We start from the raw sequence: 23,362 nt of genomic DNA on the forward strand, positions 1-23,362 counted from the left end.
ATTTCCATATTTTTAAATTTCACACTCTGCACTTAAATACTTTTATATGATTATAATTATAGATCATTGTTTATGATTATAAATGATTTCTGAATTTTATATATATATAATGTGTGCTGTACTGTGATTATTGATGTAGTTAATCAAACGATGGGCACCCACCATAGAGATATTCTGATAAGTGATCAATTAGTGTAGGGTTTTCAATGACTGATTCTCAAAACGAGATTTTGGTGATAAACTCAGGCCTCAGTTGATGGCTTAATACAAAATCCTTAAATGAATAAAAAAAGAAGAAGAAAAAATGTGGCTAGAACAGATAAGACAAAGCTTTAATTTTTCTTTTGTCATTGACACGGGTTTCGTTTTTAGCAAGGCATGCAGCTGATTGGCTCACTATTGACTGTTGTCTCTATGGCAACCACTGTTGAGTGATGTGCTGTGCAAAGGTGTGTGGTTGAAGACACTTCCTGTGCCTCACTATTGTTCTGAATCTGCTGTTCACTTCTTAAACACTTCGAGACAGTTCATTATCTTCCCCACAATGTCTGATGCCATGAAGGTTTTCTTTTAAAATATGCTGCAGGTTAACAGATGAGTAATCAATCACTGATAATAATGTGCACTCACTATTTAAAGAAAGTTAATACGGACGAATCAGTAACACTCACTGCCCAGTCTTAATGAGGTTACAAGATGTCATGATGACAAAGTGTGGTCTGAGGTCTATTATAGTCCATTCTCCTAATGCCACAGAGATGGCATACTTCTGCTAAAAGCTTCTGCCTTCCACCTGATTTTGATCAACTCCTTTTTTTGAACAAACAACAATGTATTCTTATTGCAATTAAATCATCTGAGCTGAATGTTTCAGGTTCGTTACAAGTTAAACTATCGATAGCATCTGTGGCCTACTGTCGATTACCACAGAAAATCCTTTTAACTCGTCTTCAGTTTATAAGGACAAGCAAAAATGCAAATCAAAGAACATGATTATAGTAAATCATTTGCAATGGAAGTCTGCGTATGTTTGGTTAAATATGGTGTTAACAAAAGTAAACTTGAAAAGCTGATTTGGAACATTTATTTTCTTCTGTAAAACAGGAGATTCAAGTATTCAAATCAAGCCTTGGTCACATTAGCGAAATTGCAGCAAAATGTTCTTCACACCATAGAAAAAATGGTTCTTATAAGAACTGTTCACTTGAAGGGTTCTTTGGGAAACAGAAACTGCTTCTTCTATGGCATTGCTGTGAAAACCCCCTTTTGGAAACTTTATTTCTAACCTAGTGTGAAGTACTGCTCACACAGAAGTCAATTTCAAACCAAGCTGCATGCTGTTGATCAACACGGTGAATTTGCATGAAAAACCTGATGCAAAGTCTTTATTAGGAAATGTTTTACCTTTAAATGAAATTCCAGATCACAAAGATTCCCATTCAATTACTGAATTTCGCTGAGAAATGTTAAATGTGACCAAGGATGAGGTTTGAGTTCATCGGTCAGGAATTGATTGGTTCTTTAAAAGTGGGCATTACATACAGTACTAGAACAGAGCCTATCGGACGGGGGAGGCTAAAAGGAATATGTGAATGAATGTCATTTTTGATATTCTGAGATTTTGAAGATATACAAGACCAAGAATGTATATTTAAAAAGTAAAATGAAAGCAAATAAAGCATTTTCTGTTAAAGCATTGCATACAATTAAAGGGTTAGTTCACCCAAAAATTAAAATTCTGTCATTTATTAGAACAACTAAATATGTTTTTAGTACCTTTATGGATCTTGAGAAGTTCAGTGGCTTTGCTGTCACTGAGCCATCGGATTTCATCAAAAAATATCTTAATTTATGTTCTGAAGATGAACGAAGATCTTAGGGGTGTAAAATGACATGAGGGTGAGTCAGAATTGTCATTTTTTGGTGAACTAACCCTTTAATGTGTTACTTGTGAAGTACTTTTGTCAAAATTGTCTTTAATTTAGCAGTACAATCCCTTTCCCCATAGACTTCTAATAGTCAGTGAATTACTGCTAGTTAAAATCATTTTCGGTGGTCTAAAGAGCCATTTTAAACCTAGAACATTCCTTTAACTGTTTGAAGTGAGACGGAGAACATTCTTCGATCTATCCGTACATTTGTCACATTTATTATGTATTCATCACTATAGTTCAGACACTGAAATTTCATGTATATTTTAAAAATTCACACCTGCTTTGTATCCTGCATGCATGTTTTTTTTTTTTTTCCTTCTCACACTTTTAATATTGTGTGGTAAAGCACCCACAAGGTCAGATGTTGTGTAGATGGATGTTATGGATGGTTTATGTGACAGAAGCCATGCTACAACCGTGTCATGTACCGTTTACCCCAGTTTCTCTCGCCATGAAACACAACATTTCTAAAACCGCACAAACCAGCGCCACTGAACACGAGTCTAACATCACAGCATCTGCAAATGATTAACTCAGAATGGTCTTCTTATTCATAGGGTTGATCTACTATTGATTTACCAACAGTTTGAATGGGATATATTCCTTCTGATTGTCATAGCTGAACAGTTTTACTTTATAATACACCGACAAGTACCTTAAAAACGCAAGAGAAAGTTCATCACATGAAGCTTTTCTACAAGTTGAGGTAAAAACTAATGTATAGAAGTTACACATAGTCATGCACATAAATAAAAAACATAATCATGGTAACACATATGACACAAAAATAATGCAATAAACATAAATTTAACACAAGATGTAACAAAAAAAAAAAACATAATGTACATAACCAACAGGGCAAGTGTAAGTTATAGGATGACATGTTCTTTTTTAAGCCTTTTTACTGTACATTTGACAGCATTTTACTGTAAAATTGCAAGAAATGTCTCTTAGATCTATGACATTTCACCGTATAAACATACGGATAACCAGGTTTTTACCTGTGAAAGGCACCAGTCAAAAGGGTACTTTAACTGGTTTACAGCTCAAAATGAGAAATAATTACATTTTTTTATAGGAAGAAAATGTGGATGTCAAGGCCCTCCGGGCCAAATTTCACGCTCAGTTAGAAATGGCAGGTTCCGGAGGTGGGATCCGCCATCAAACCTCACGCAGTTGGTGCGCTGCCAGAGTCTCCTAACCAATGGAGTGCTCCGAAACAAGACGTCAGCTGTGCCTCCAAGACCAGTTGTTCCTCTGAACTCTTTAGGTGAACCAAAGATGTTTCACTCGGCCCCTCAAGGAGTGTTCCCAAGGCCTCCTCCCGCTCATCGTTTAGGAGCTCAGGAGAGTCCTAAAACGCCCCCTACGGAGGTCAATGTGCCGAGCAGAGTCAAACTGACTGGAGAACTTCTTCAGAGCAAGATACTAAAAACAGCAAAGCGACATGAAAGTGTCTTCAGCTTTCAAACCGCCACTGCCGAGCCAGAGGAGCGTGTCGGAGGTAGTACCGCTAAGGAAGCCGCTTCCCAATGTCGGGCCACGACCGTCAAAACCAAAACGGCCCTCCGTCTGTAAATCTGGATCACTTACGGAAAAAAGCCCCCCGTTGTTCTTCCCAAAAGACCTACACAATCACAATGTTCAAAAGGTAGGAGCCATTTTGAATGGAAAACAATGCCTTTTCACTCTTTTATTGCATACACATACAACTCAGTAATAAAAAATGCATCTCCTCAATAAATATTTGCATTTATTGGTCCATATGACTTGTGATACAATGTAATAGCTATTGTTCATAAACTTTTTCCATGACATGTTAAGCAAGTCTTTGCGTTGAATTAGTTTTATTCGGTATATTTGTGTTTTATCAGGACCAGCAAGACCCCCAAACAAACCCAGCCAGTTGACATCATCCTTTTCAGAATTGTGAGTAATATGTGGTTTTTCGTAGTTGTCTAAATTGCCAGTTTGGAAGAGAAGGGAAAAGGAAACTGAAGCATAAATATAGAATGGATCTCTGAGGTGTAAATTTTTCCATAACAGTACTTTATCTCTGAAGTATAAAGAGAATAATTCTGAATTTTCACAACACAACACCTTCCATTCTATGTCGCTTTATGCGTGCATCTTACAGTGCAACCTTTCATCCTGGAAGTATGTGGGTGTAAAGCACGCTCTGTGGCATTTTCCTGACTCTTTATGCAGATTCTTATGAAAGCAGCTCAGATATGCACGTATTGTGTTGCATTATGGTTATCGGTTGTTTTTATCCCACTGTGTTGTCATTAGTAGAGAGTGAAGTATGTTTGTTATCGATGAGTCTGATTGGGTAAGTATCCGATCTAACTCTCATTTGCATGTGTTGTCTGGATCAGAAACATTTCCCCGGAGCCCGAAACCTATGATGACATCAGCTCACTCCCACCACCTCCTCCCCCACCTCCCAAAGCCAAGAGGTAAACATGAATGCAATTGGACTTTTGCTTGGCGGGCGATAAAGCAGATGAAAGAATCTCATAGATTTACATTGAGCGACCCAAGCCGTATCTGGAGATCAGATTATCATAGAGACTTGAGAGTGGGTCTTTAAACTTATACCAGTAAGAAACCACATAACAATGGCTAAAAAAACCACAAAGCAGTGGCTTGGTGACCATTCACAACACCCCAGCACTGTGGCGGGCAAAACACTAATCTTGCATTTATCTCAATGTTGGGTTTTTGTGTGTGTGTGTGTGTGTGTGTGTGTGTTTTCTTTACTGTGAGAAGCAGATAATTACAGAATTATTTCTATAAAAAATACATTCACTAATACAGCATATATGTCTCTCAAGTTGCAGACTCCTGGACTGACAGTTACCCTTCTCAGCACGAGGTCGGTCTGTTGGGTTATTTTTACTTGTATGTTTGTCAAGAACGAGTGAAAGCGAGGATGTGTGGTTCAAGGGTCTTCATCTGCAGTGGTTACAGTGCTGTGCTGTGGTCTCTAATGTGCTATTTTATTGTATTGTAGGACAGCGATCAAGAAATCTATGAAGACCCAGACAAGTAAGTCATACATTTACAAAACATTTACGATACAAATATCCCTCCCCACTCCACCCAGACCATTACACTGCAAAAACAGCTTGTTTAAAAATGTTCATAATTATGATGCCATAAACATGAACACATTAAAATGCACCCCATATACCTAAACTCATTACTTCAGACTTATGCACTCTCCAGAAGCTTGCGTTTTGCAAGTAAACGATGACTTGTGGTGCCATCCCAAAGAGGCACAAAATCACTTTCACAGACCTTTACCTGGACTGTTCCATGCTGGTGGAATGACCTGCCTAACTTAACCCGAGCAGCTGAGCCATTTTCATGAAACGGCTAAAGACTTTTTCATCGACACTTGACCCATTAATACTGACACTTGCTGTTCTATTCTGTATATCTTGTATAACTTGGATGGGTTAAATGCAGAGGACAAATTCTGAGTATGGTTTACCATACTTGGCCTTCACGTGTCACTTTCACTTTCACTTTTTATTTATTTATTTTAAAAAAAACTTGCTACCTGCTACTAAAAAAGTACTGTTCTAGACTAACCAGGAATACACTTACATATTGTGCCCTACTGATTGCTAAAATCACTTTGTATAACAGCTATGGTTAAATGTAAATGTAAAATTGCACCTCTTGCCTGCTGCAATAACAGTAATAACATTAAGTGAACAATAGGGGTTTTGTAAGGAAATATCCATGTTTAAAACTTTATAAAGAAAATAACTTAAGGCAGATGCTGTACGCAACGATTTGCTGGCAGAAGAGTAAATGAGTTTATGATGTAATGATGATTGCGCAGAGGATAGAGCAACCAAAACCAGGTCACAAATTAGAAGTCTAAAATGAGAAATTTTAAAGAGGATGTCAGAGGATTTCAATATACGAAAAAGGAGCTTGAGTTTGTTGCCCAGATCTATTTGTTTGAACCGCGAAGGCATCTAAGCTTACGATACTCCTACATCCTGCGTCAACATCGCGTCAGGGTTACTCATTACTCAGTATGCGTACGGTCATCTGGCGAAAGCTAGTTATTTTACTTCAAAAGTTTTAAATATGGATAATTTTCCCATCGTTTCGCTTCAGAAGCCTTTCTTAACCCCCTGAGCTGGTGGATTACATTTGTGATGGATGGATGCATTTATTTGGGTTTCAAATATAACCCCTCCCCCCCAGGGTATTTTTAAATATATATCCAATTGTGTTTGTCTGAAAGAAAGAAGATCCAATGCCAGGTAAAGGACCGCCCCTTATTTGAGTGCATAAAGGGACCTGCACGCGCTCCCTTTCCTCAGTAAGTCGTCACCTTTATTATATAACGCTTTTTACAAACAGTTTGCAAAGCAGCTTTACATGGAAAAAACTATTGATTCAATGATGTAAGCAGAGTTTAATCTGCTGTGAAACAGCTCTAAAAAGAAATAGTGTCATTGTTCAGCTAAGGTCAGTTCAGTGTTGATTCAGTTCATTCAATAACTGTAAGGATCATCAAAAATGAAATGAGTTCAATTCACTATAAATGATGTTTTATTAAAATTCCGGGAGCAGCACGTTCAGATAATCTGCCAATCAGCATGAGAGAGGGGCATATATATGCAGTCTGCATATACTAGCAGTGTGTGAGCTAGAGCATAAAACTTGGAGAGAGCATTCCCCCTTGGCGACTGATATGTGTTATAGCTATGGTATTGTCACAGCGTATCAGCGTATCAGAAAATGTCTTAGAGCCTTCCACAGCTCTAAATAATTTATGTGGGCTGACTGAGTTTGTTTGACCACCACCGTTTCTCTGTTCTGCCCTCCTGGGTGGCTCTCTACCCTGTTAAGGACATATCTGTCATTACCACCTTCTGCTACATGATTGCCCGAGAAGAGCCGCATGAGCATAAAACTTGTGTTTCTCTAGTGGCGCAGGGCTGTTGCGTATGTGCCGTCACTGACTAAGTGACAGAGATCACGTAGAGGGCTGAGATGAAGAGATAAAAACCACTTCATAAGTGCCCTCATTCTCAGTAGGCCCAGGAGCAAAGCCTGAATAGCTGATGTCATAAGAGCCTGTAATCTGAGACAAGTGTGATATTGCACCCTTTGAATTGTGAGAGGCACCAGAAGGGCTCAATCTGAGAACAGCCCCAAAACATATGCATATATGTACCTGGACTTGTGCTGCTACACAGATGACAAAAAGGGTCAGACTTTCTTTTAAGGTTATTTAATAACTCTCCAAAATGGACCACCAAAATTTCCATTCAATTCTATTGAATGATTTCTCTCGCAGAGGAAGCTGTTGGATAATATAAAGGAGCCTATGTAGATTGTCCACAGCGAGTGAAGAAAAACCTGACCAGTCATAACTGATCAAGTCTCCTACACACATTCTAATCTTAAGGCTAAGACTTTTGCTTTAAGCCTTGCATCTGTGAATAGAAGGCTAATGGAACTGGAACATTCAGTGGACCCTTTGCTTTCTTTAGAGTTATTAAAGCTGCATTTTGGTCCCTGTGCAAAGCACCTTTTTTCTAAAGTAAAATAAGAGAATTAAATAACACGAGTACCACTATGTCCCATAGAGTCCTCAATATCTCCAGAGTAATCTCATCTAACCCTAGGGCTTTATTACTATTCATGAAATCCAAGGGCAAGTTTTTGTTCCTCAGTTGTCAGAGGGCTGACCAAAATATCACGCTGAGAATCTTTTAGCTCAGGAAGATTTATAATCAGGGGTGTCCAATCCTGCTCCTGGAGGGCCACTGTCCTGTAGAGTTCAGCTCCAACCCTAATTAAACACACATGAACCAGCTAATCAAGGTCTCTAGGGGCCTGTTTACACGTGTCAGCAATGTTCAGATAGACAGATGATGAAGATCAGGATAAGTTCAAATGCAGAGTTTAATGACAATCCAACAGGCAAGAATACAAACAAGTGCTAACGCAAACGAGACCGGACAAACACTGAGTGATGGTGAGGAACTAATATGCACATGGTGATTAACTGAAAGACGAACAGCTGTGATGATTAGTGTCCATGGGAACTTATGAGTGGTGGGAAAACAGAGGAACCCATGTGATGAATGAAAACAAATGATTAATGTACTTTCTTTGCAAAGTGACATCGCCAACTACTACATTAAAGTTGTGTTCATTACTATAGCAACAGCAGACACCCAGCGCGGTTTTCTTTCTGAATCATCATAAAATAATAATATGCTCCGTATAAAGAGAACAAAGAGGGCTTTTATAACTATTCCGTTTAAGAAAAGTTAGTTAGGATTAGTTGGGAAAGTGTATGATATTCTAGGGTAGTCTCTCCATGTAAGCATATGTTTAATGTACCTGGAACACTTTAATAAGTTTGTGTAGCTATTAACACTGTCCTGCACTAGTTAACATGAACTACATGGACAAAAGATTGTTTTTTGCCCCCACTCTCTGACCTCCTGAAGGCTGCTGTGTAATTCACAACCCTGGGACTAAGACACATTGGGGAAGCATTTCAATAACCCTAATGAATGCATATAAAAATGCAGAATCGAATTGAATTAATCGAATCACATCGAATTTTAATGTGAATCGTTCTGAATTTGCAAAAATCGTTCTTGATCGAATCAAACACCTATGAATCATGAATCAAATCGATTTGTACACCCTGATTTAAATGCTTAAGTAATGAAGCAAAATTAGATGGATTTGTTCTGGATTCTGAAGTATATGTCGATAATAAGGATTCAAATATTTATATCCTTAGGTTGAATATATACTGAACCCTCATGCCTAATGTCTGCTTTGGATTCACTATCCTTTTACCTTTAGAGCCAGCAGCTTAAAAGGTTGTTCTCCTTCAAAGTAATATGATTGTCTAGTATGATGCATGATGAATTCAGCTCGATGCAAACAGATTTTAATTCTGATTTAAGAACCTTTACTTCTTTAGCATTTGTCTCACAACATTTACCTTTAAAGGATTAGTTCACCCAAAAATGAAAATAATGTCATTTATTACTCACCCTCATGTCGTTCTACAGCCGTAAGACCTTCGTTCATCTTCGGAACAAATTAAGATATTGTTGATGAAATCCGATGGCTCAGTGAGGCCTCCACTGAGAGCAAAGTCATTCAAACTCTCAAGGTCCATAAAGGTACTAAAAACATATTTGAATCAGTTCATGTGAGTACAGTGGTTCTATCTTAATATTATAAAGCAACAAGAATACTTTTTGTGCACCAAAAAAAATAAAAAAAAATAACGACTTTTCAACAATATCTATATGGGCCGATTTCAAAACAATGCTTCATGAAGCTTCTGAGCTTTATGAATCTTTTGTTTCAAATTAGTGATTCATATCTCCTATCAAACGACTAAACTGATGAAATCACGTGACTTTGGCGCTCCGATCCACTGATTCGATTCGTAAAGCTCTGAAGCAGTGTTTTGAAATCGTCCCATATAGATATTGTTGAAAAGTCTATATTTTGTTTTTTTGGTGCACAAAAGTATTCTTGTCACTTTATAATATTAAGATTGTTCGACTGTTTCAAATATGTTTTTAGTACCTTTCTGGACCTTGAGAGTTTGAATGGCTTTGCTCTCAATAGAGGCCTCACTGAGCCATCGGATTTAATCGAAAATATCTTAATTTGTGTTCCAAAGATGAACGAAGGTCTTACGGCTGTAGAACGACATGAGGGTGAGTAATAAATGACATTATTTTCATTTTTGGGTGAACTAACCCTTTAAGTCCTTCTCTAGTAGACTAATTTGTTTGGTAACACTTTAGTATAGGGAACAACTTTTCCCTCAATAAACTCATAATTTACTGCTTATTAATAGTTAGTAAGTTAGTTGTTAATTTTAGGTATTAGGTAGGATTAAGAATGTAGAATAAGGTCATGCAGAATAAGACATTAATATGTGCTTAATAATTACTAATAAACAGCCAATATCCTAGTAATATGCATGCTAATAAGCAACTAGTTAAAAGACCCTAAAATAAAGTGTTACCATTTGTTTTTCTAATTCAATTTCCCTCTCCCTACGCTTTTTACGAAAATATGAAAAACGTCCCAACTGAGTTAGCTTCTTTCTCGCCAATGCCATCACTCTCCTTTTAGACGCAGTTTGGGTGCTGTAATCTGGGAAGAAAAGCAGCAAAAATCCCATATAAAGGGTTTGTCCTGCAGCTAGGGCTCCATTCAGGATCGTATTCCGATTTTGATAATGTGACAACTGGAAGATGAATGTACAAGGGCAAGGTTTAGAGTGCTCACCGACATATGACATGTACGCGAAGGTTGAGGATCCAAATGCAGTAGTTTATTGGGGCAATCCAGAATCATAATCCATAAAACAGGCAATAGGTCAAAACCACAGATAATAACACAAGTCCAGGAGACAGGCAAACAGGCAACAGGCAAACAGGATCAAAACCAAGGAACAGGAAACTAATTGAGCACTCACAAATGCAGTACTGACACATACAAGACTTCGCAAAGAATGACTGAGAAAACCAGGCTATATAGGAAGAAGTAATGAGCTAATGAGCAACAGCTGTAAACAATCATGGATGATTAGACCGGGAAGAGAGTTTTGGGTAATGAAGTCCTTAATAGAGTATCAGTAGTCTGGGGGTGGAGTGCCTTCTGGTGGAGCTGGAGACTGTAACAATATATATGGTGAGCTCTTTCAATCTCCATTACCTTGCCAGCAAGAGAAGGAATCCATTGTGGAGATTGTTCTGTATAAACCTTCTACACCATCTTTAAGCCTCACTAGACTGATATTAAAATGGTGGCTTTTGTCTTTGATTCTCACCAATTTCTCTGGAAGGGAGTCCACTGCCAACTTAACCTCCATGGTGTCTTTTTTTGCATTACAGAGAGCTGTCTGCATGTTGTTGAAGTTATTTCTTATCAGCTGAACATTCTTCTTCTAGCACTCCTAGAAGTCTATATGCAAACAGGACAAATTATTCCATAAACAGTTCCCTAACGAAGCTAAGATGCATCTTTAGCTCATCAGCTACAATGGTGCGAAGTTCCCTCTCAAGGGCACAATTAGGATCTTTAACTCGCTTTTTGTCCGAGAAGCCCACGTTAATTGACTGTTGCCATCTCCACTTGTTACACTGTCAGCAGAAATACAAATTACAGGTTTTACTGAGAACAGATGGATTAAGGATACTGAGTCAGGGAGCAACAGAACAGACCGCCATTGCTGTCACTGGGTCACATGATCTCCTGATACTGTGCTTCTCACTGTCAGGGAGACTCGATAGATTGAGCCACAGCGGGGACACTCATGTCAAGGGCAACCATGTCATTAACTTCAAGACCCACAAGACTTGAGTTGAGTTGATCTCCCCCAGCAGTTTTTCATGAGCTTCGCACATACGGGGAAGACAGGGAGAAGCTGCTGATGGAACTTTGTAGGGGTGTCCATTCAATATTGAGATGAGCTGCCACTCACTAACAATATTTCAGGAGGACGGACTGGGCTAAAGCAGCCGGGTCTGCTTCAAATCAGAAATTCACGTACACATTATGACCTCTACCAAAGGCCCTTTTCATGGAAAGTCTGTTCACTCTGCGGCCATATTTGCAACGCCTCTGGGCAGCTGTTTCAGGCATCCAAGACTAAGTACTATCTATTTGAATCGGGGAATCCTGAAATCTCAAAAACTGCTTGGCGAACTCACAATTAAATAACATATTTCAATTCAGCAACAAAATCTGACATGAACTGTCCCATAAATGCTGTTTCTTACGCTCAAATAGTGTTAAAAAAGCGTATTTTTCAAGCTAGAAGAGCCAATGTGCATGTGCAGTCCTAAGCGCGAGTCTCGGCTTTCTATGGGAACCGAAGCTTCGAACAGCCGATTGGCTCTTTTACTTAGAAGGCGGGACGTATTCCGCCATATTGTGCGTTGCAGTTTCTCCCATTCATTACTAATATGAGTGAACCGTCTTGCTACATCTAAAGTCTTTGCCTCTACTAAGATTCCAAATACAGACAACTAATTTTCTTGTACAATCTAAGAAACTGTGTGCACACTTTGCGGGTGTGTTGTGAGTGATTTAACATATAGCCATGTTCATTTTAGTGAATGAAATTAATGACTTGCAGTGTAGTAAATGAGTCAAATCAATTTAGTGTTCGCTCCGAAGTGTTTCTGATTCACTAAAATGACCTGACTCATAAGTCTGACTCACAAGTCAGCACTGGCCATCTACATATTTTACAAAGTAGTTTTAGTAGCAGTGCTGCTGAATAGTAAAAAAGACAGTAAAAAAAAAAATAATAAAAAAATATTAAAAACAATGTCAGTAGCAGTGTTCCATCCACATCATTGGAAGAATGAAAGTACATGTTCTGTCTAACAGCATGCTGTCACAGGTCCTCTGAAATTCTTCTTAGATAAGTGAACACTTTATTTCATTATTTCAAATCTCAAAACATTGTTGTGTTGTCTGCATTTTTTCAATGATGAAAGCATACATGTTAAAAACAATGTTTGATGTGTAGAATGAAGTTGTGTACATTATGCAAAGAGTAAAAAAAAAAAAAAAAACCTGGAAGTAAAGACACTGAAAATAGATAACATTCTCGTAACATTCTTATGAATGTTATTGTGGTTTCAGAGTAACACATTTCCTATAGGGAGTGTTTACTCGCCTTCCTTTTAAAAGCTCCCATCTCTTATAAGGATGTGTCTTTTTACCCTAGGACACTTTGCGCATTGGCATACATCCCAGTGCTGAGAGCTTTCATTTGGAGGTGAAATCAACTAAAACACTTTACAAAATAAAGTGGTATATATCATGAATGCATCTGTCCTTGAAATACTCTCAAATGTTCAGCTCACTTTCTAATCACAGCTGTAAAGACGCATGTTGTGGTCTGGTCTCAAAACATCTATTACATTATCATGAAATGTAACTTTGAGCTCTGCTCGAGGTACGGTAGTAACTGGGGGTGTGCAGCAGAGCCAGTATCTCTATCTGTAACAATCTGTATTTGGATAAATCCGGAAATGGATGGGCTTTAACCGGAAGTTTATGAAATTACATGATAGCTTGTTTTAAATGTAATTAATTTCCGTTCATCGTTTTTCATTTAACAAATATGCCTTGTATAACTCAAAAAATAGTTATTTTTTATTATAATTATAAAATTTCTATTGTCTAATTAAAACAATAATACTTAATGTAACCCCTCCTGTTCGAACCGCCTACTCTAAGCGGGACTCGAACCCGCTTCCGCAATCTACATAAGGTTTGTCCAAGAAGTTGCTAGATTTGTCGCTAGGCTTTTGAAAAAAGTATCAAAAAGGACGGGGAAGTCGCTAAATCTAGCGACAAAATTGCTAAATTGGCAGCGCTGATGCAGAACAGGGAACTAATTGAAACTGGGGGCTTAAATGCACAGAGCAAACATAGGGAGAAACCAACTAGACACACATGAAAAGAGTACTCTAATCAATCAGTAATCTAGGAGACAAACAGGCAGGGAACAGAGGAGAACAGAACCAATCAACAAACTAACAGCAAACAGAAACACAGAACACAATGAAAACTAAATCAAAACAGAACATACACGTGACAGCCACATCTAAAATTAAATATGAAATTTCAAATGAAAAAGGCATTGTCATTTTCTACAGTAGCCTATTCATGTGTGTGAAGTGCTAGGAAAAACAACTGTAGTGTGATGAGGTGTGAACAGGATGAAATTTACAGTACAGTGGATGGGAAACCGTCTTGTATGGCTCCCGCATCATATTATGTAAACTGACAAAGAACCGCACAGATTTAGATGTCATGACAATCAATCAATAAATGCACACACCTTTTCCTCTGCTTCTGACGTTGGTGGCACTGCACCACTGCGGAGTGAACACACTGAATAATGAGAAAAAAACATGGAGAAGCCTGCCGCCGTTTTCATATTAGTTTTAAAGGGGATTGAGGCTATCACAAATGTATGTACAGATTACGGAGTTAAACCCCTGTTTTGAACTTTAAGTGTGAATGAGATTTGATAGCAATGGCAGAAGGGGAGATTTTCAGTGATGACTTATGTTTCTTTTTCTAACACAAAGGTATTATGTGACTTCAGAAATCATCATTCTTCAGAAGTTTTCAGAAGTTATATGGACTGCTTTTACAGTGTTTGAGCTTGACAAATTACAAACTTGATTTGAATTTCAATGTATAGAAAAACAGTTTGTTTTTTTTTTTGGTTACATAAAAATTATTTCAAACAAGCTTTGAATTAAACGAGAAGTAAATGATAACTATTCTTTTAAACACATTGGTTCTCAGCAAGTGAGTCCTGATCCAAAAATATGACACAGACCTATTAGGGACATAGCAGGGGAACAAATTATATAACGTAACCATATTTAGGGCATATTTTCTGCACTTGTAAGACAGGAAAAAATAAAATTAAATTAACTTTTAAAAAGGAGAAAAGAACGCTTCTCATATATAACCATAAACAAAACTACACACTGTAAAAGAAAATACAACCCAGACAACATTAAATATGGATTCACTGAGAACAAGGATGAACTTGTGTGCCAAAAACGATCTGCATCATTGTGTGCATTGAATCTTCGGCTGCTGAGAGAATGATACAGTCTAAATTAGAGACATTTTAGATTCAGACAACAAAGACAAGCCTGAAATTATCAAAATAGTGTTGTTTTTTTATGGTATTATTGGTAGCACTTTATTTTACAGTCCTGTTTCGCATGTATATACAGTATACTTGTTGTAGTAATTACAATAACTGGGCAATAACTAGGTACTAGTCCTGAACCTACCCCTAAACCTAACCTTAACTCATGTAGTTACCTTATAATACTCAGTACTTTCTTGCTAAGTACACTGTAAGTACTTTGAAAGTGCATTTACTGTAAAATAAAGTGCAACCGTAATATTAATAAATTACCAAAAAATGCCATTAATTGCAATGTATCACATTCATACTTCTTGCTAATTTAATGAATTATTTCTTTCCTAATTTACTGCTAATTCAATTATTATGTATATTAATACATTTCAGTGTTTCATTCCATGCACATTTTTGTTCACTTTTGTTTGATTACTCCACATTTTCTGTAATCTGGACCACAACAGGTGATGCTTGCATTGATCTAACACTTATCCATTTCTGTTCTTAGGTGTCACAACTGTCCTGACCATGACCACACTGAGTATAAGTGCCCGCAACTCACTTCCCAAGGTGGCCTATGCAACAGCCATGGACTGGTTTATGGCAGTGTGCTATGCTTTTGTCTTCTCTGCTCTCATTGAGTTTGCCACCGTCAACTACTTCACAAAGCGCAGCTGGGCCTGGGATGGCCAGAAGGAGGCCCAGGAGATGCGGGTAAGATAGACCATTTAATACACTGGATTAGGATGTCACAATGAAAGTACAGTATGTCCTGTACACTTGAGTGCTTATATTCTTTAAAACCATGTCACGGAGTTAATGGGTGCACTATCATTTGAAAAAAATAATCTGAAAGAAGTTGTATACTTTTAGAGTGTCGCTCAGTGTAATCAATCACTGTTTTATTTTCCACTGTCGACATTTTACAGAGTTCCTCCCCACAATAAGCAATAAATATTCAGCATATAAATCCTAAACTAATGTAGGCTTTCTTGTTAGCAAGCTTGTCACTATTGTAATTTTTCATCGAGGTTGTTCCCGTTCAATAAGTTTGATGCTGCCAACCTTCCTTTTTTTTCCCCCCACCGCTTTTGCTTGCTCTTGATTATTGCCACCCTCTGTCCTGGCCCTGATAACCTCTGAAAAATGAAGTGCTTAGAGCTAATGAATGTGAATTGCTGCAGAGAAAGCTCAGCGAGGTGCCGTATTGCTCACAGTATGAGGAGATATTGTACCTGCGAATCACTAATATAAATTCCTGTTTCGTCCTCTTGTTGTAACCCATGCTTAATCTGTCGAGAAACACTTTACTTCTTCATTAACTGTTCAATAGAATAGAAATGTTGTGTTTCTACAGAAAGCGTCGAAAGCAGCTGCAGTCTCTCACGAGAGTACAATGCAAAACTGATAGCATGTATAGGCTTGGACAATAGAAGTTAAAGCCAGCTGCTAAAAATGTAGTATTGAAGAAATAAAGTGACAATTTATGTATAATATGAATACATTTATGTATAATTATGGATACAATTTTTTCGAATATAATTTAGTTAAATAAATCTTCATTTAACCCATTCCTTTATGGAAGTTTGGGGGAATATCTCAGTTTATGACTAGGGGTGCTCCTATTGATCGGTTACCGATTGCTATCGGCCGATAATTGCTTCTAAAGGCTCAATCGGCAATCATTCAATTTGCCGATCTGAGAAACCGATCTCATGCTGACGATGCAAAAAGACACGCGCCTTCCATGAGAGGTATGGCATTACTTGCATCTCAATCTCTGTCGGTGCGGGTAAAAAAAAAATTATTATAATTAAAATGCTGAAGGTGAGGTACACTTCATACATCTTTATTAAATAACTTTTTACAAATCAGTAATTTGAAAACTTTTTTCATTTAGAAATGTGTCACAACTGCCTTTTGTCTGTGTACAAAATGCATTAAAGTGTAATTGTAAATGTAATTTCTATTGTATAATTAAGTTCCCTTTCAAGGGAACTCGCGTTGCGTCGAGAATGACGCTGTGGGAACGCTCTGCGTGATTGCATCGTGAAGCACCTGTGAAATCAGTCCAATGACGTGACGGAAGGTGGGTGATGTCATGACCAGGAAGCTATAAAGCGCACCCAGACCAAACAATGTCAGCTTCTGCGCCTTCAGTAAGCGCTCTGTGTGAATTTGTCTCTGTCTATTTATTGTTGTTTGTCCACAAGCATATATTTATCTAGACAGGAGTATATGGTGAGCAAACAGCGGCTTGAATCGTGTGTTCCTCCCTGCTCTCGCTACACTACGAGTGGGGATACACATGATTTATGTGTTGTTTTCTGGGAGTGGAGCATGCACGTCAGCTCTCATTGGGGCTGACAGTGTTCATTCATAAAAATGTCCCAAAGTGTAAAGAAAAGCATGCACTATCAGGAGTTTTTTAGCTCCGCTCCTGTTGGCTTTATTCTCGAGGGAATAAAAGTCTAATGCAAGGCCTGGATCTCGCGTTTGCCGAGGCAGCGCGCAGATTACTGGTCTGCAATAAGAATAATGCTCGGATCTCGCGTTTGCCGAGGCAGCGCATGGATTACGGTCTGCAGTAAAGATCAATGGCTCGGATCTCGCGTTTGCCGAAGCAGCGTGTAGATTACGTGCCCGTAATTTATATATATATATATATATATGGGAACTGAGCAGATGGGAGTTTCCCTTTCTCTCTTGTCCCTTTGATCGCTTGCAAACTATTACGAGCTATAATTCTTTTTGTATCTAATATATTCAGCCTGTCATTCAGCCATGTTTTTGTTGTCTGTTTCCTGGCTGCATTTAATTTGAGAATTAAAATAAATATTGTCTGCTTTGAAAAGTGTATGTCTGTATGAAAATACTGTATCCAGCCTCTCATCCTGACCGTTTTTACTTGTCTGATTGATAAGGCTGCATTTAATTTTTTAGGAATTAAATGGTAAATACTTTTCAGAAGTTAGATGTCTGTATTAATACACTATATTCAGCCTTTCATCCAGACCGTTTTTACTTGTCTGGTTGATATTTGGCTGCATTTAATTTTAAGGAATTAAATGACAATTACTTATCTGATTTTGGAATTAGATGTCTGTTTTATTCACTATATTCTGCCTTTAGTCCAGACCATGTTTACTTGTCTAGTTGATTTGGCTGCATTTAATTCTAGGAATTGAATGGTGAATTCCCAGGGGGAAATCATACGGTGCCCATCTCCCTTTTACACTATTAGCTGAAGTCTCTTCTGGGTAAGACGAATCTGAGGACCGTCATTATCGTGAAGAAGGCATTGGCGAATAGGTTCTGACATCAGTGATGTCAGACCTCTGAGGGCATCCCCTCTGGGGGGAAATGGATTACACCTCATTTCACGGTGCCCATCTCACTTCAGTGCTTTCAGGGGGCAATTCTGCCAACCCCGCCACCTCGGTGCTTTGGGGCGCAGAGGTCCCCAGCGAGTTCTAGTTCGGTTGTTCCCTGCCGGTCTCCCGTTTCAGGGCACCGAATTGGCTACTCAAGTTATGCCAGAGCCCAGTCTCGAGAGGCTGGTTCTCTTAGTACGAAGTCTTTTCAGGGTAAGATGGATCTGAGGACCGTCATTATCTCCAAAAAGGCTGCGCGAGGGCAGTCCCCTCTGGGGGAAAGTGGTCGACACCTCATTACACGGTGCTCATTTCCTTTCGGTGCCCTCAGGTGGTTAACACCTCACTATACGGTGCCCATTTCCCTTCAGTGCCATCAGGGGGCCATTCTGCCACCCCTGCCACCTTGTGTGCTTCGGGGTGCAGCGGTCTCCAGCAAGTTCTAGTTTTGGTTGTTCCCTGCCGGTCACCCGCTTCAGGGCACCGTACTAGCTACTCGAGTTATGCCAGAGGCCAGTCTTGAGGGGCTGGTTCTCTTTGTATAAGTCTCCTGGTGGTAAAATGGATCCGAGGACCATCATTATCTCCAAGAAGGCTGTGGGAGGGCAGTCCCCTCCATGGGTAAGTGGTTAACACCTCATTACACTGTGTCCATTTTCCCCTCGGTGCCCTCAGGGGGCCATTCTGCCAAGCCTGCCACCTCGCGTGCTTCAGGGCGCAGCGGTCTCCAGTGAGTACATATCTCAGCATCCGCCCAGAAACGTAGCGGCACTGGGATGCTCGCTCCCTCTGCAGAGGGTCTCAGAGCAATCAATTTGGCTGTTCCCTGCCGGTTCGCCACTTCAGGGCACCAAATTGGTCGCTTGAGTAATAACAGAGACCAGTCTCGAGAGGCTGGTTCTCTTGGCCTCAGGGGGAAAGTGGTTAACACCTCACTATATGGTGCCCATTTCCCTTACGGGGCCATCAGTTCTGCCAACTCTGCCACCTTGTGTGCTTCGGGGTGCAGCGGTCTCCAGCAAGTTCTAGTTTCGGTTGTTCCCTGCCGGTCATCCGCTTCAGGGCACTGAACTGGCTACTCAGAAACTCCAGAGGCCGAGAGATTGGTTCACTTAGTAGATTTTGACAGCATGGAAGACTGCCAATATATCTTAATGGGTCCTGCACTTGAGGGTTCCTGTCCTCAGTGGTAGGCCCTGAGCAGGCTCTGGTTATGGAACAGGAGATAAAACTCTGCTGGGGAAGAGGATCATTAAAATGTGTTCCTCCTCCAAACAGAGTCTGGGTTTTTCAGTCTGTATTTTATCGTTCCAAAAAAGGATGGGGGGTTGAGTCCAGTTTTGATCTGTGCACTGAGGCGAATCGGGACATAATCAGATCCGACGACTGGTTTGTCACGATAGATCTTTTCGATACATACTCCCATATTCCATCCTTCTTCAACTCAGGAAGTTCCTCAGGTTGCTTTTGGGGACAAAGCATACCAGTACTAGGTTCTTCCTTTCGGCCTAGTCTTGTCACCCCGTGTTTCTGGCTCAACATGTGAGCAGATGGCGGATCGGCATCGAGATGTCATCCTTGCCCACATGAAAGTATGGGGTGTTAATGCTGAGCGCAACGAAAAGTGTACTTTCTCCATTTTTTAGAGGACCACTTTTTCAGGCGTGGTGTGGGATTAGATGACAATGAAGGCATGTCTTTCTCCTGCTCGTATCGGTTCGATCCACACAGCCGTGAGCAAGATAACTAGGCCAGTCACTCACTGTCAAACAGTTGCAAGACTGTTTGGTCTGATGGCAGCTGCGTCCAATGGGATACCTTTTGGCCTGCTGTACATAAGACCTTTGCAGTAGTGGCTCAAGACCAAGGGGTTTTCCTTTAGGGGCAAACCATTCCGCGTGATCAAGTTTACGCGCAGGTGCTTCGTACTTTGGTTATGTGCAGGAGGTCTCGGTTCTTGTCCCAGGGTCCTGTTCTGGGAGCTCCATGTCGTCGTGTAACGCTTACGCCAGATGCTTCCCTCACGGGCTGGGGAGCGATCATGGTTGGTCACTCAGAGTCTGTGGACAGGTTATCATTTCTCCTGGCACCTGCCTGGTGATGATGACTCAGGCTCTACATCCCTGGGCACCAGATTTAGGGAGTAGACATCCTGTCGAGACAGGGGCTGAGGCCCGAGGAATGGAGACTCCACCCCGAGGTGGTGGTGCTCATATGGAGGTGCAGACGTGGCTGAGGCTGTGTCTGTACACGGTATCCCTGATCGTTCTACTTCCGGGAGTTCTGGAGAGCAGAGTTATGGAAGTATGGGTTTGGCCTCTGAGGAGGCCCAACTCATAGACTCAGGTCTCTCAACTGAGGTTGTTAGACCATGCTAACTCCAGAGCTCCCTGCACAAGGAAACTGGCGGAAATCATCAGCGGGATACAGTTACTGCCCGGCTGGTACGGTGCTGGAATTTCTGCAGAATCGATTCTCTGCAGGGTTATCCCCCTCCACTCTAAGGGTTTACATGGCGGCCTAGCTGCTTACCACGCATCTTTGGGTGGTGTCTTTGGGGAGAAACCCATTGGTGTTTCCTTTGTGGTGCGTCGGATCAGGAGTATGGCTACTCTGAAAGCCTTTTTATAGGGGTATCCCTACAAGAGGTCCGTGATGCAGCGGGCTGGTCCTTTCCACACATATTCGTCAGGTTTTACAACCTAGATTTGGGCTTCACCCCTGGGTCCCAGTTGCTTTGTCTTAGTTGTGCTCGCCTGATTTCACAGCGTCATTCTCGACGCAACGCAAGTTCCCTTGAAAGGGAACGTCTAGGTTACCACTGTAACCTTAGTTCCCTGAAGAGGGAACGAGACGTTGCGTCACCCTGCCATACTTCCGGCATGCCTGTGATCGACTTGCTTCGGCCTATCAGAAGCTGACATTGTTTGGTCTGGGTGCGCTTTATAGCTTCCTGGTCATGACGTCACCCACCTTCTGTCACGCCATTGGACTGATTTCATAGGTGCTTCGCGACACAATCACGCAGAGCGTTCCCACAGCATCATTCTTAATGCAACGTCTTGTTCCCTCTTCAGGGAACTAAGGTTACAGTCGTAACCGAGACGACTTCTTTATATAAATAACTTTTGATTGGCAAACCAGCATTGTAACCTGGGATCTGTTCTTTGTACGCCGCTAACTCAGTTAGCTGGATTTGACTGATGATGATTTGGCATTATCTTGGATTGTTCAGTTCTTTGATATGGAAGCCCTGGACCGCATGGTGGAAAAAAAGAAAAAGAAAACTTATGGTGGGGAGGCAAAAGAAGAAAAGAAAACGTATCTCGTTATTTCGACATAAGTCGTTTTTTCGAGATAAGTCGTTATTTTGACATAATGTAATTATTTCGATATAGTATCTCGTTATTTCGAAATAAGTTGTTATTTCGACATAAGTTATTTCGACATAAGTCATTATTTTGAGATATTAAGTCGTTATTCCGACATACTGTAATAACTCGTTATTTCAACATAATAACTCGTCATTATATATCAAGTTTAATTAAAGACGCACACAATTCAACGCCTTCAGTGACTTAAACTCATTATGTCGAAATAACGAGATATTATGTCGAAATAATATTATGACTTAATATCTCGATATAACGAGTTATGTCGAAATAACGAGTTATGTTGAAATAACGAGATAAGTTTTCTTTTTTTTCCCCCCTCACCATAAGTTTACATTGTGATAACAATGAGAACTGAAATGTGCCCTCAAACGATGTTTCAATGAACAGAAACCTTGTTAAAAACTTAATTTCAGCCTGTGATGTCCTTTGAACGACCACTGTGTTTGTACTAGAGTCAGGTGTTGCATAACTACAGCACCTCTTACCAACATAGCAGGGCTTAACCCTAACTTTAATCTCATAACTTGTGTTTTTTTTTGTTTTTTTTTTCAGTGGCCAATGAGAGCAGGGTGGCTGATGGCCAACATACAGTGTAAAAGTGGTAACCTGCAATTGTTACACTAAAGAGACATTTTTACCTGATTTTTAACCCATACAAATTAGATTTGTTTGCATAAATGAATTAATTTGGGTTGATTCAGTGATGCTGTTTTCTTTTTATTTGAATAAAACCAGTTATTTTAGATTTTACCATTTTAGGTTAACATTTTTCAGTGTAATACAAAGTTCTGTCATGAAACTCTAGATGGTGCATGATAGGTCCTTAACTCAGTCTGCTTGCAATCACATCATCTCTATAGGGCACAGCTGATTGGTTCCTTCTGTATCAGTAGCCAATGAGTTTGCTGCTCAACCAATACTGGTCAGCATTTTCTGTAGCAGTTGCAGCATGCTTTCAGAAATCCTCTGAAATTAATCATCTAAGATAAGTGAATGGTCTTTCTTATGCTATTTCAGTATGCATTATTGCGTGATCTACCTTATTAATTCCTTAAGAAGTAACCATACATATGTTAACAGTCCTGTTTTAATGCTTAGAGTGAATTACTGAGCATATGCAAATATGCAATATTGTATTTATGCAGCAGCAGCAAGCAGACAATATAGTTGCTGTAAGGATATAGTGACAAAGCATTTTTGCAATTTATTTATTTTTGACAAAGCATTAGCAATTTATGCTAATGTTGGATACTTTTGCCATAAGCAAATAGTAGTTTAAAGGTAAGTAGATCATTCATTGCTGTCTCATGAAGAATAATAATTATAGCTTTCCACTTATAGTGCATGTCACGGCAGTTTTCCAGGCATCCTCAAACGAAAGCAAGAGCACTTTCAGTTGATACTGTATAATATCATATTGGCAAAACAGATATGACAAACGCTCCAATGCGTATTTGTGTTTGTGCTCTGGAGAACGTCAAATGTTTCTATTTGCAATGTGTTTTTTCGGTGTTGAGCAGCGTGGCCAGTCACAGACATTTCTGTTGATCCTTGAATGCAATGGCCATCAGAGGTAATATTTGATTTAATATTAGTCAGAATCTCACTGCTTAAAACGCCGGCGTATTTGCATTAACAGACAGGTGTGGACATGGTGTAAGTGGGAGATTCATTGTGCAGTGTGGACAGCTCATTGATTGTAGCAGAGCTTTGTGAGAATGCAGTGGGCTGAGATGAGTGACAGCTTTCAGTGATTGTGTAGAGAGCGGTTTTTGAGTGCTCTCAAGGCTATATGTAGTCCATTGATTAAAAGTTGTTCATGTTTCTAAGAGAACCGACAGTTGGTTGCACATCGCAGGGTTTTTATGGTACGAACAGGAAGTGAATAGTGAAGAGGTGCAGTCAATATTCAGGAGATGGCTTCTCTTCTCT

At 39.8% G+C, this 23,362-nt stretch overlaps 1 protein-coding gene across 1 annotated transcript in view; it reads left to right on the plus strand.

Moving 5' to 3' along the window:
* Window positions 1-3,512: 3,512 nt before the first annotated feature.
* The window catches only part of si:ch73-40i7.2 (FYN-binding protein 1), a gene marked incomplete at its 5' end in the record, with an annotated part of 63,940 nt that continues 44,090 nt past the window's right edge, over window positions 3,513-23,362 (plus strand). The window contains one exon of the mRNA XM_051913495.1: window positions 3,513-3,585. Coding sequence (XP_051769455.1) covers window positions 3,513-3,585 — 73 coding nt within the window. The remainder of the gene's footprint in view (window positions 3,586-23,362) is intronic.

This window comes from Ctenopharyngodon idella, chromosome 11 (assembly GCF_019924925.1).
Source record: "Ctenopharyngodon idella isolate HZGC_01 chromosome 11, HZGC01, whole genome shotgun sequence".
Taxonomy (NCBI): Eukaryota; Metazoa; Chordata; class Actinopteri; order Cypriniformes; family Xenocyprididae; genus Ctenopharyngodon; species Ctenopharyngodon idella.